Source organism: Camelus ferus, chromosome 15, assembly GCF_009834535.1.
Source record: "Camelus ferus isolate YT-003-E chromosome 15, BCGSAC_Cfer_1.0, whole genome shotgun sequence".
Classification (NCBI taxonomy): Eukaryota; Metazoa; Chordata; class Mammalia; order Artiodactyla; family Camelidae; genus Camelus; species Camelus ferus.
In genome coordinates, this window is record NC_045710.1 from 17,787,346 (window position 1) to 17,800,522 (window position 13,177).

Consider the following 13,177-nt stretch of genomic DNA (forward strand, 5'->3'; position numbering starts at 1 on the left):
CGGAACTCTTTTAGAACTCAGTGCTGGAGCCCAGCGCAGAGGCAGAACACCCCTGCAGGAAAACCATTAGTGCCCCAGTGGGCGCACGGCCGTCCCTTGTGCACCAGGCTTACCTCAGTGCTTTCCCAGGAGTCAGAGGCTTCGTGTTTGTTTTTCAGCAGCAGCTACTTCTCATTTCCTGTAAGATCTCCATGCTACAGGGAGCCGACAGCTAGAACCCAGAGGGAGGGAAAGAGGCCTGGGAAGAGAGGGTAAGGGGAAGCTAGTCTTTAATTATTTTCATTCAGCACCCACCATGCGCCAGGCATATCTATGTGCTTTAAACACATTATTGCCTGTTTTAATCTCTCTTGGCTGATACGTGGAGAAGGAGATGGGGCAGAGCTGTCAAATGATACTGACAGCTAATCTGGACAGCATATAGACAGTTCTGAAATCTGCTAATAGCTCAGAATTAACTGGAGGGGACCACCAGCCTAGAACACGAACAGTGCTGCCATAGCTTGAACACAGACTTCAGACCAGAGCCTGAGCCCTGCCCCTCAGCACTGCTGGTCAGACAGAGACCCCTTTTATTGAGCAGCCAGTTCTTTTCCGAGGTGCTGATAACTGCAGCTGGGCTCCAAATACTCTTGAACCCCTCTTGGAAAAAACCAGGAAGAGAGAGAAGGGAGAAGATAAAAAAAGAAAACAAAAGTAGAAAGAATCAAAGGGAAGAGAAGGCAGGCAACCAATTCTGTAACGATACTCATTCCTTTATTATCGACTGTGTTAATTTGAACAGGGCTGGGGCCTGTGGGCTGCTGGACGCACTGGGCAGCAGGTGCACTTCAGCTCAACAGAGAATCTCATCCTAAGCCAAGGAGACAGAGGGTAATGTTTTATATATATATATTTATATATTACATATGTCCGGTATAGTCATGTGTTTAGAGTGACAAGGATGGGCCACTGCATTATTAATTTTTGTCCTAAATAAAGACCATAGCAACAGACATGGAAATTTGGTCCTAATCAAGGCCCTCACTTTGTCAATCAAATGTTCGAAACATCAAAAGGAAAAGAAGAGAGAGAGACAGAGACAGAGAGACTGAGATCCAGCCACCCCAGTGGCCCTGTTCCCAGCATATCTTACACTGAGTGTAGAATGTCCCCTGTGGAGGTAAACACACACACAAACACTCACACACATACACACGTACACAAAACTGCAGGCAGGAGCTCCTCCTCTGACCACACCTTGGGTCCAGCCCTCAGACTGGGGATGGGGAAGTTGGGTATATTGTGCTATAATAAGACTGTGAGGGTCACGTGACCAGAAAATGCAGAGTCGATGTGTCCAAGTGATGAACGGGGGTAACACGTGCAGCTTCATCCACAAACGAGAAAGAGGTCAGTGGGAGAGGCTGCTCAACGCAGGCTCGGAGGTCCCTCTGCGCCCAGGCCACCTGGGCGACTTCTACACACCACTCCTGTCCCAGCCACAGCTGAACCTCTGATCTGAATCCTGAGTCTCAAAAAATCTCTTGGGCTCTGATGAAAAATGTTCTTTCCTTGAAGGACAGGAGTAAGTGGTAACTGAGTTGTCACAGCAGTTACAGCAGAAATGACAGCATCATTGAATTAAACCAAACCATAGCTTGGTCCTTAGAGCAGAACTCAAACTGTGCAAGGGTTCATTTCCTGATGGAAAGAGAACAAGCAGGTAATCGACCCCCATCACCAACTCCACACACCAAATTCCAGGCGGATCTGTCAGTTTCATGCCTTTACCCCTATGCCTAAACTCCTCGTATTCTAGGAACTGGAGGCTCCCACTATTAGGGCATTTTGAAATCCTAAACCACTTGTTTTTGTTCATGATTACCTCTCCACCCTTCCATCAAAATACACACTTAAAAACTAAGTCAATGAAAATTAAATCTCTCTCCTTTTTTTGTAGAAATTTACTTGAGATACCTGGAGACATCTTGGGATGTCACAAAGGAAAGTGAAGAGTACTTCCCTAGCGACCAATTTGCACAACACTGAAGAAAGAGTTGGTCTTTTCAACAAAACAGTGCCCAACAAACGTGATTCAGAAACAGGGGTGATAGGCAGAGTTGGCAGGCTGTGTCTGGGTCTCCATCTCCTGCTCTCAATGATGGGAAGAGCCACAGATTCCGATATGTCTGTTTAGCCAGGGGGACAATGACACTGATCCCTCCCACTATGAACTGGGATCCTGGCAGCTGCAGGGAAAATGACAAAAGCAGGAAGAAGCAGCATCTCGAAGATGGGGAGTTGGCCTGACTGGTGGTCGGCCAAAGTTACTTCTCAGAGGGGACAGAAACAAAGGGACCCGGAGGAGGGACTTCCCTTGATGACTGTCCATGTTGTCTCCATGACTGTTCCATTTCCTGCAGGTCCCCAGGAGGCAGCAACTGCTCAGTTCACAATTCCCATCCATGAGTTGGGAAGGTGGGCAGGAAGCAGTTTGGGAAGCTATGAGTTCTTGCCAAAGCTGAACGGCATGGGCTGTGTGGATGAGGTCACTGAAGTCCTTGAAAAGGAGCCCAAGAAGCCGAAAGAGGTTTGAGGCCCAGAAGGTGGCCAGCAGGGCTCTCTCCGCTGGGAGCACAAGCTCAACACCGTCAGGACGGACGTCTCTTGTCCTCAGTGGTCACCTGGCATTTTTCTAGTCCCAGAAAGTGCTCAGGAGCTGCTCACCGTCAGCGTAGGAGGAGATGGAGATTATGGAGAGAGCCAGGTAGAAAAAGTACCCTCTTCTCAGGTACTAGCCGCCTTCCTTCTGGGGGCAAGTGACGGGGAGGAGCCCGAGGTCTGACTGGGGCAGGGGGGTCTAAAGTCAGAGAAAAGGAGGCTAGGCGGTGACCCCGGCAGGCTCAGGCGAGGGCATCTCTCCCACACGAACTCAGCTCCACGAATAAATAACATTAATTAAATAAAGGAGGCTAAGAAGGGCTGGCAGTGGCACGGACTGCCAGGTTCTACCCTCCTCACACCTATGCACACACACATGCACACGCGCGCACACACACACACACACACACACGCACGCACACCGAGCGGCAGGCGAGATGGTCCAGGGTTGGCTGCCCCGTCCCCGGAGTCGCTGGATGGGCAGTCTGGCTGAGGGCTGTCACTCGTGGTCTAGCACTGTCGTGGGGTGCAGAGCAGCGGAGGCCAGTGAGGCGTGTGTGGTGGAAGGTGGGGGCCGCTGAGGACTCTGGCACCTGTAGTGGGTGGGGATGAGATGGGTGAGAGGGGAGGTCGAGGAAGTGCAGGAAGCAGGAAAGTGAGGACTTTCCTTTCCCTCATCCCGTCACTGCAGCATGTCGGCTGACAGCTCCAGTTATCACCCTCCCTTCATGCCCTTTGGGTACAACCAAAACCCTCCTTAGCCTCAACCAGCCACCTGGTTTCCGTGCCTTCTAAGTCCACTCTGACAGTGATGGTACTGACCAGGATCTGGACTTTCGGACTTTAGACGTGGATGGTCTTTCCAGAAAGCTGTCCAACCGCATGAGTCTCTCCATGTGTAGCGCACGGGGATCTTGATCTGGGTCATGAGAGAATTCCATCTCAAAGACAGCTGGAGGGGACACATCCAACTCCAGAAACATGATGTTTTCAGCCTATGGTGGGAATACCAAATGTGAGCAGTGGTCCTGATGACTGCATCTTCCAGGCACTTGGTAAATAATGGGAGTAGCAAGGGTGATGAGGCAGGAAGAGGAAGTGGAGGTTGTGAGCATCACCTCCCCTGGGTTCTCTCTCCCCTCCCCCCATCCACTTCCGAGCTTCTTACCCTGTACCTGGGGTGGGACCCCATTGCCATGGCAACCCGAGCATACTGGCTGATAGGCCTCTTGTAGCCCACTGCAGACGTTGGCCGCTTCTTCATTTGGCTGTTACTGCTGGAGGGAAGAGGCTACATTAAAACAGATTTCCTCCAAACACACAAGGAAAATGACATCATAATGGATTAAGTATCATCCAGGTAGTCACAGGGCCCTGCAGACTGCGGGGTCTGGAATTTTTTTCTCTTTGCTCTAATACAACCTGACAACTCAAACCTCGTGTAACACAAGGAGACACATATTCCTTCACTCTCCTTGTTTCAATTTTTTCCCACAGTGAAAAGGTTTGACTGAAGGCTAGGATGAAGAAAGGAAATCTAATCTTAGTTTAGCTGTCAGACTCATAGACTGACTTCATACACTATATAAAACCATTAATTAGTGGTTCTGCTTTTTGATTTTCCTTCATAGGAGTAAACACAAAATTGATTAGAAATGCAGGCTTGAAGTGCAAAAATTCCAAAATAGCCAAAACAATCTTAAAAAGAACAGAGGTAGAGGATTCACATTTCCAAGTCTCAAAACTTATCACAAAACAACAGTAATCCAGGCTGTGTGATACTGACATAAGGACAGACATATGGATCAGTGAAATAGAATTGAGTCTAGAAATAAACCCTTTTATTTACAATCAATTGATTCTCTATAAGGGTACCAAGGCCATTCAATGGGGGAATGAACAGTCTCTTCAACAAATGGTACTGGAACAACTGGATATCCACAGGCAAAAAAAAAAAAAAAAAAAAAAAAAATAGACTCTTACCTTGTACTATATATAAAAAAACTAACTCAAAATTAATCATAGACTTAAATGTAAGAGCTAAAACTATAAAATACATAGAAAAAAAAAACTGAGGACTAAATCTTCATGTCCTCAGGGTAGGCAATAGTTCTCTAGATATGAGATCAAAAGCTCAAGCACTGTAATAACTTAAAGTGAAAAAAAATTTGAAAGAATATATGTGTATAACCGAATCACTATGCTGTATACCAGAAGCTAACACAATACTGTAAATCAACTATACTTAAATTTAAAAAAAATCTCAAGCAACCAAGGAAAAAAACAGACGACTAGGACTTCATTGAAACTAAAAACTTTAGTGCTTCAAAGGAAATTATAAAGAATGTGAAACCACCTATAAAATGGGAGAAATTATTTGCAAATCAAGTATGTGATAAACAACTTGTATCCAGAATATATAAATAACTCTTAAAAGTCAACAATAAAAAGACAAATAACTCAATTTAAAAATGGGCAAAGGATCTGGATAGTCATTTCTCCAAAGAAGATATATGAATGGCCAATAAGCACATAAAAAGATGCTCAACACTGTTAGTCATTATGGAAATACAAATCAAAACCACAATGACATACCACTTCACAGCCACTAGGATGACTATAATTACGGAAGATACAAGAATACAGGTTGGTGAAGACAGACAGAAACTAGAACCTTTATACATTGTTGGTGGGAACATAAAATGATACAGCCACTTTGGAAACAGTTTGGCAGTTCTTCAAAAAGCTAAACATAGACTCACCATATGACCTAAGAGTACGAGATATATAGTCAAGAGAATTGAAAACATATGCCCACACAAAAACTTGTATATGACTATTCATAGAAGCATTATTCATAATAGCCAAAAAGTAGAAATAACCCAAATGACCATCAACTTATGAATAAATAAAATATGGTATATCCATAGAGTGGAATATTATTTGGCAACAAAAAGGAATAAAGGACTGATAACATGATACAACATGGACAAACCTTGAAAACATTTTGCCGAGTAAAAGACAGACACAAGAGTATATGTTGCATGATTCCATTCATATGAAGTATCTGGAACAGGTAGTCCACAGAGACAGAAAGTAGACTGGTGGTGTTTCTAGGGGTGGGGACATTGGGGAGAATGAGGAGTGACTGCTAACAGATTTGGGGTTTCTTTCTGGAGGGATGAAATGTTCAGGAAATAGATAGTGGTGATGTTACACAACTCTGTGAATATACTAAAATCCACTGAACTATGCACTTCAAAATGGTGAGTTTTATGATATGTGAATTATATCTCAATAAAGCTATTATTTCTAAAACAATGAAACAAAACTCAGGTTTGGCTTTTAAAAAGTGCATGTTCTCTGATCCAAATTCCCACTCCTGGGAATTTTCCTAAGGAAATAATCAGAGATGGGGACAAAAATTTTATAAGCAGGGATGTTTGCTGCAATATTATTTACAAATGCAAACAATTAGAAACAACCCAAAAGTGTACCAATATGGACCAGTTAAATTATTATTTACCCATGTGAAGGAATATTATGTAGTCATTAAAATCATTTCATGGCTCTATGTAGACATGAAAAGGTTTCCACAACATGTTAAGTAAAAAAGCAGATAAAATGTAGTTTTATTTTAAAGAGGTGTGTGTACATGTGTGGATGCTTAGAAAAAGTCTGGATACTCAACAAAATGTTAACAGTTATTGTTTTTGGATGGTGTGATTATGGGTGATTTTTAATTATCATCATATTATGCCTTTCTGAAATATTTAAATTTTTTATAATGAATATGTATAATTTTACATTTAATAAATTATTTCCAATATGCAGAAAAGCATAGAAAAAATATATATATCTTCATGCCTACATCCAGCTTTGTTAAATCTTACTTAACACCAAATTTTTTTTAAGAAATAAAATGCAGACAGAATTTTTAAGATTCCCATCTCTCTCCTTCCCCAAAGTTAATTACTCTCGAGTTTGGTGCTTATCAATATCATGCATATTTGTATACTTTATATATGTGGATATTCATAAAAATATATATGGTATTTGTATGCCTATTTCTAAATTTTGTACTCTACAGTATACATACTACATTTTTTTGTGGTCAACAAACATGTTTTCTACATTTATACATGCCACTCTAGATTAGATTATTAAAGTTTAACTACATTGATTATCTTAAGGTTTCAATATAGCATCTTATATATATATTTTTTATATATATTCTTGTTGATGGACATCTAGGTCAATTCCTTTTTTTCACCCTTTCTATTTAACACAATGCTATGGTGAACATTTCTGCACAAGTATCTTCAAGTACATATTCAATAGTTTCCCTGAGGTATATACCCAGAAATGGAATGGTTCCAATGTGCGTTTTCCACTTACTAGATATTGCCAAATTGCTTTTCAAAGAGGCTATACCCATGAGAAAGTTTCTATTGCTCAATACCCTCACCAACTCAGGGTATGTTAGATTTTTTACTTTCAGCAACTTTGTGGGTCTGAGGTATTTTATTATTCAAAAAAAGATAGGAAAGAAAGCAAGAAAGATATTTCCATTAAAAAAAAAAATACAGGGTTTGGAGTCTGGTAGATCTGAGTTTGAATGCTGGCTCTACCCCTAAAGGTTTGTTACCTTGGGATGTGGCTTATTATCTCTGAGCCTCAGATACCTCATCCCAGTCCTGCAGAACTGCTGAGATTAAAGATAAACCCTCAGCAAGGGCTCAACACATGGCAGCTGCGATGATTATTTATTCTCAATTCCGCTTGCTAATTTCAAACAGGGATACAAATGAGCATGAAAAAAGCCAAAAGGCAGACAGCGAGAAGACAGAAGAGAAGAAACAGGCTGAGTGATTCAGAGATAGGACATTCTGTCCTTGAATAGAGCAAGCCGTGCAGGAGCCAACAGAACAATGCCTGCCTTCTGCAGCCGAGAGTAATGAGAAACAGCATTCTCATGGTTTCTTATCAAGTGTACATAAGAGTACTGGACCCCACTCAGGGTCCCTGCTGACCCCTCTTTATAGATGAAAACAAGGAAAGATGAGGCTGTGGAAGTCCCAGCTCTGAGAGGTGGGAGGCTGTGCCGGTGCAGAGCAGCAGCCTCGGTGGGAGGGGAGGGGGAAAATTAGTAAAATAATAACTTATCATTTATAAGGTACATCTATGCATTCCATTTGAACTACACAGCAACCTCCTGAGGTGTAGACAGGGCAGACAAGGAGACTGAGGCTCAGAAAAGGGAAGTGCTTTTTGCATCTAAGGCCATACAATTAGGAAAGACTCAGAACTGAAACTTTCCAAATAATTTTATGATGCTGTGCTGTCTTTCGGGAGTACACACAGCCCGAGTATGCTCTGAAGGCTGCAGGCTCTGGGAACAGGACAGGGGGACAGGGCTGGGCGAGCAGAGCAATGGCTCAGTGTGAATTGGCAGCCTGACCCAATAAAGATGCCAGGGCTATTCTGGGTGGCAGGTGGGAAGGAGGGGTGGGGGAGGGGAGTCTGTAATTGGGACACCAGACTTCCCATCTTCTCTCTCCTGTGCCCCAGGCCTACTTTCCACAACTGATCCCTCTGTAGTAAGCAGACTGTGGCTGACTGAGCCTGGAACGGCGGCCTGGCTCTGCATGTATCTGCCCCTCAAACCAACAGTTATCCGGTGCTGAGTAGAACCTAAGAGTTCTCTTAGGACCCTCCCTCCAGATAGCTGCTATCACAATATCATTTTTTTTTCCTTTAATATTAAAAAGTCCTCTCTCAGTCCCACCTCACAGGCTGACCTGAGTCTCATTATCAGCTGTATGCTCACCCGCTTTCCTCTCCTGTTCTGAAAACAGGCATCCAACATCGTCGGCTGTTTTCCTTCCAGGTCCTTTACAGGCACCCGCCCCAGCAAATCCCACTTTTCTCCATGATCTGGTCCCTCCGACCTCGCAGGCGGTCAGCTGTCCCCCTGTGGGACCCCCTGCATGGCGAGCCTCCCACTCCTCTTCCCCTATCCCCTGCACACTTCCCACATCCTGCCTGGGAAGGCTAAGATTTCTCCTTGTTTCAGACTCTCAGTTGTCACAGTCCTGGGACTGAAACTAGGGAGTCAACCCAGAGCTGAGAAGGTTCTGAGGTAAACTCTGCCTCTGTGACGAAACCAATTTAACTTTCTACACCGATTCTATTTAAAGTGAGGAAAGCTCCCTCTCTCAACTTGGAGGCAGTCTGAATAAAAAAAATCAAAATCCAAAAGAAAAGCAACAAGCCAAACTGCCCTTCTACGGCACTCCTAGGGGTTGACGGAAACTGGTTTCTCTGGCGTCTCCACGATTAGGATGGGGCTTATTGGGATGATCGCAACCATTTCTGGACCATCTCCTCTGTGCCTGGCGCTGGTCTGCAGCCTCATGTGATCTCACTTCCACCTCGACAATCCTGCAGGGACTTTTGTTTTATTATTCCAACTTTGCAGGTGAAGAAACTTGCATTCAGAGAGGTTACAAAGCCTTCTCAAGGGAGAGCAGGGACTAGAATGTTCTAATCCAAAGTCTAATCTCTTTTTACAGCACCACGACGCCTCTGAAAAGACTCTCACGAGGCAGGGATTGCAAACACCAAAGGGCTAAAGTTACAAATAGGATTTTGTGAACTGTCAACGATGGGCTACAGATATTGCCAAACACACAACGCTTGGAAGACAGTTTTGTGTAAACACAATTAAAAATGAAGTCTATCATGCACCACCAAAAAGAAAAGGTCACACTTGTAAAACAGTTACTGGTGGAGCTGGCTGCAGACTTTTTTTTTTTTCAAAGTAACTTGAACACGAAATTGTTTGTGATTGTGGAAGGCACCTCACCTGAAGCTGTTGTGTATCAACCAGGGGTGGCAAAGAAACAGTGGAGGGAAAAAGAATAAAGAGACAGACTTCCAAAATAAGTTGATACCAGCATGTTTTCAAGAGCTCCCTGACAATAACTCCTTGTCTGAGAGGCCCGGGGAAGAGTGTGTGGGGTAAAGGCTTGTAGCTACAGCAGGAGGAGGGGGAAGTTTTTTTTTGTTTGTTTTGTTTTGTTTTTTACAACGAAAGCATTCTTCTTCTTCAGTATTGCTTTGGCAATCGTGGGTCTTTTGTGATTCCATATACATTTTAGGATTATTTGTCTCAGTTTTGTGAAAAATGTCCTGGGTAATTTGATAGGGATCGCATTAAATCCGTAGATTGCTTTGGGTAGGATGGCCATTTTAACAATATAGATTCTTCCGATCCAAGAGCATGGGATATCTTTCCATTTCTTTAATTCATCTTTAATTTCCTTTATCAATGTTTTATAGTTCTCAGCACGTAAGTCTTTCACCTCCTTGGTCAGGTTTATTCCTAAGTATTTTATTTTCTTTGAAGCAATTTTAAAAGGGATTGTTATTTTACTTTCCTTTTCTGATATTTCATTGTTTGTGGAAAGAAATGTAACAGATTTCTGCATGTTAACCTTGTAACCTGCTACCTTGCTGAATTCATTTATCAGCTCTAGTAATTTTTGTATAGTCTTCAGGGTTTTCTATATTTAGTATCATGTCATCTGCATATAGTGACAATTTTGCCTCTTCCCTTCCAATTTGGATCCCTTCAACAAAAGCTTTCTAAAGAGCATGACTTGAGGTAATTTCTTTCCAACAATGCTTTTTCCCTCTCCTTTTGAGCAGTCTTTGGTATGTTCATCCCCAGAATACCACAGGCCAAAGTGAAGCAAAATATTCCACACTTGAGTTGAGCAAATGGGACAGTGTCCTGATTAGTTAAATATGCTTTGGAAAGAGTTTTCAGCCCTGATTAAGTTCTGCTGCAAATAGTGGGACCCAATTCCTCCCAGGGAGGCAGCTTGTTTTAAAGCCTCCAGCCCCAGGACTCACTGAAGTGGAGGAAGCTGCATCCAAGGACCTTCCCACCCTCAGCCTTCTGTGGTGAGAGGAGGGGCTGGGGGCAGATAGTCTCAGAGGTCCAGGCCAGCAACTCTCAAACCATGATGCTACCCCGGGGCTCTCTGTGCTAAGTCACAATCACACTTGGGAATTCTAATTAGGACGGAATTGTTTTTACTTTTAACCACCAACTATTGCTAAAAAAAAAAAAAGAAAAAAAGTACTTAAAAATTTTTGTTTCACATAAAAACTTCTTAGATTATTGTTACTTTTCTTTTGTCTTTTTGTGATTTTTTTTTTAAGTTCTGAAGACAAATATTTATTGCAGTTATCAGACAATGGGCAATGAAAAAGAAAAGAATGATTAAGCAAAAGAAAATAATTTGTAGTAGTAATTCAGAATAGTATGTAGTTGATTACCTGGTATTTATTAGTAAGTCTTTTGGAAGTAATTTATTTACTGGAATTTTTTCTTAAATCTATAATACCTGCTTATATCATCCGTACTTAAGTACAGTGGAGAACACTGGGATGTCACACTTGCCTTAATACCTTTTACCCTTACCTAGATATATTTTGATATTTTCTACACAAAAGTATATACTCTGTATGTATTCTGAGGAGGTACATACATATTCTGTAAAAAACCACATAGTTAAGTTGTGAATATACTTAACCATAATTTTTAAAAAAACCTTGTGAAGGTATTTATCTCTTTTACATTGTTAATATGAAATTTTGAGGGAAGACGGTCTATTTGAGACTCAGTTAGAACCATTGCTAATATACCCCAGCAAATGCAGGCTGGGGAGCAGCTGTGCGCAGATTTAAGACAAAGGGAGATATATGTCAGGATTGATTCTTCCCAAAGAGTTATGGAAAAGAAAACGCTGCAGAGTAAGCTCAAGCAAGCAGCTTTTGAGGAATGATCCGAGTTTTCAGGCTTTCTAATGGCAAAGAAAACATTAAATCTTTCTTTGCATTACTTTCCTAGAGCAGGAAGGATGCTGGGGGGAAAGGGTGGGGGAAATCACAAGAGAAGGGAAAGGTGGGAAAAGCAGCTAGCTTGCTCCTCTGGGTCTCACTCAGGACAGGGGGCTGTCAAGGGGGCTTTCAGAGGCCCACAAAAGAGCATGTAAACAGCACAAATTCATCTTCAAAGCAAAGAGAGGGATGAGAGGCCAGGAAAGGCAGTAGTTCAACAGTAAGTAAAGATACTAACCTATATTTTGGAAAACAACTTCCTTTTTAAAAGATATTCCTGGAATCTACTCTAAAAATTATTTAACATGAACTATTTTAAGACAGCTGTTTTAATTTTAAAAATCTGTGAATGGTTTTCCAGTGTATGACAAACATTTGCTTTTGCAAAAAAGAGAAACATGCGATTTAAAATGTTTTCTAATTGAAAAGTTCAAGTTTCATAAAAGGAAGAACTTAGAAAAAAAAACAGAAATAAAAAACGGAAATTCATAAATATTAAGCAGAAAGCTTGTCTTAGCTTCAGGTAAAGAACCCACCATGCTTTGAAGTCTGGCTTGCGTGCTGAGGCGGTCAAGTGAAAATTGCAGGGGCAATGGCTTGAGAAATGAATAAACTCCTCTGAAGCATGAAACTTCCAAAACTCAAATCAAGATCCCTTCTCAGTTCCAGATTAAAGGAGAATGAAGAGGCATGACAATTAAATGCAGTGCACCATCGTAGGTGGGCCAGTCGGGGGTGGGGAGAATTGCCATAAAGGACATTATTGAGATAACTAGCTAAAATTGAATATTGCTTATATAATAGTCTTGTGTCAATACAGAATTTCCTGAATTTGATCACTGTACTGCAATTATGTAAGAGAATGTCCTCATTCTTACGAAATATGGGTAAAGGGCTGACTGCAACTTAATCTCAAATGGCTGGGTGGAAGGGAAATTAATAAAGCCAGATGTGGCGAAATGCTAACAACTGGTGAATCTGGAGATGGGTATATGGGAATTCTTTCTACCATTCTTGCAATTCTTATTTTTCAAAATTAAAAATTAAAAAAACATGCCTTCTCAGAGCCTTTCTCATCTCATCCCTATCCAATGTAAAGAAATTCCTCTACCTACAAATTCAAGAACTTTTAAAGCACAACATTAGCCTACAGAGCAGCAGCCTCGCCAGGGTCTTCTTCCAGCAGATGGCACTGGAGTGATAGTTTCTGAACCTGGCTTGTAGAATCAGCAGGAAGCTTTGAAAAACAAATTTTAAGTCCCAGGATCCACCCTTTAAATCAGACTGTCTGGTACCCAGCTCACAGGTGATTCTAGTTGCAGCCAGGGTGGAGAACTTCCACATTAGATGCTGTACAACTGCAGGTCTCTACTTAGATTGGAAAGGTGGGTTTTAAATCCAAAGTGACACCATCGAAAAGTCCTTTACTCATGAACTTGCCACTTACAAAACTTGCCTAGTGTTGCCTTGGGTAGGATCAGCCCCTCAGAAAGTAGACAAGAGTAAGTAGGCATCTGATGCTCCAGGGAGAAGCTGTAGACTTCTACAGCTAGCTTCCCACTCTAGCTTTTGGAAGACTCCTGCCCTAACTTGGCATTAATATTCCTAGAATAGATAGAGC

At 42.1% G+C, this 13,177-nt stretch overlaps 1 protein-coding gene across 3 annotated transcripts in view; it reads right to left on the reverse strand.

The window, feature by feature from the left end:
- Positions 1 to 734: 734 nt before the first annotated feature.
- KIF3C (kinesin family member 3C) overlaps positions 735 to 13,177 on the reverse strand; it is a 34,246-nt gene continuing 21,803 nt past the window's right edge. For 2 of the 3 annotated variants that reach the window (XM_032497174.1, XM_006190214.3), the window contains 3 exons: positions 3,812 to 3,920; positions 3,466 to 3,638; positions 735 to 3,236 (listed from right to left, as the gene is read on the reverse strand). In XM_032497174.1, the coding sequence (XP_032353065.1) occupies positions 3,143 to 3,236; positions 3,466 to 3,638; positions 3,812 to 3,920 (376 nt within the window). In that variant the 3' untranslated portion in view covers positions 735 to 3,142. The remainder of the gene's footprint in view (positions 3,237 to 3,465; positions 3,639 to 3,811; positions 3,921 to 13,177) is intronic. The other variant, XM_014563950.2, reaches the window with a different exon arrangement.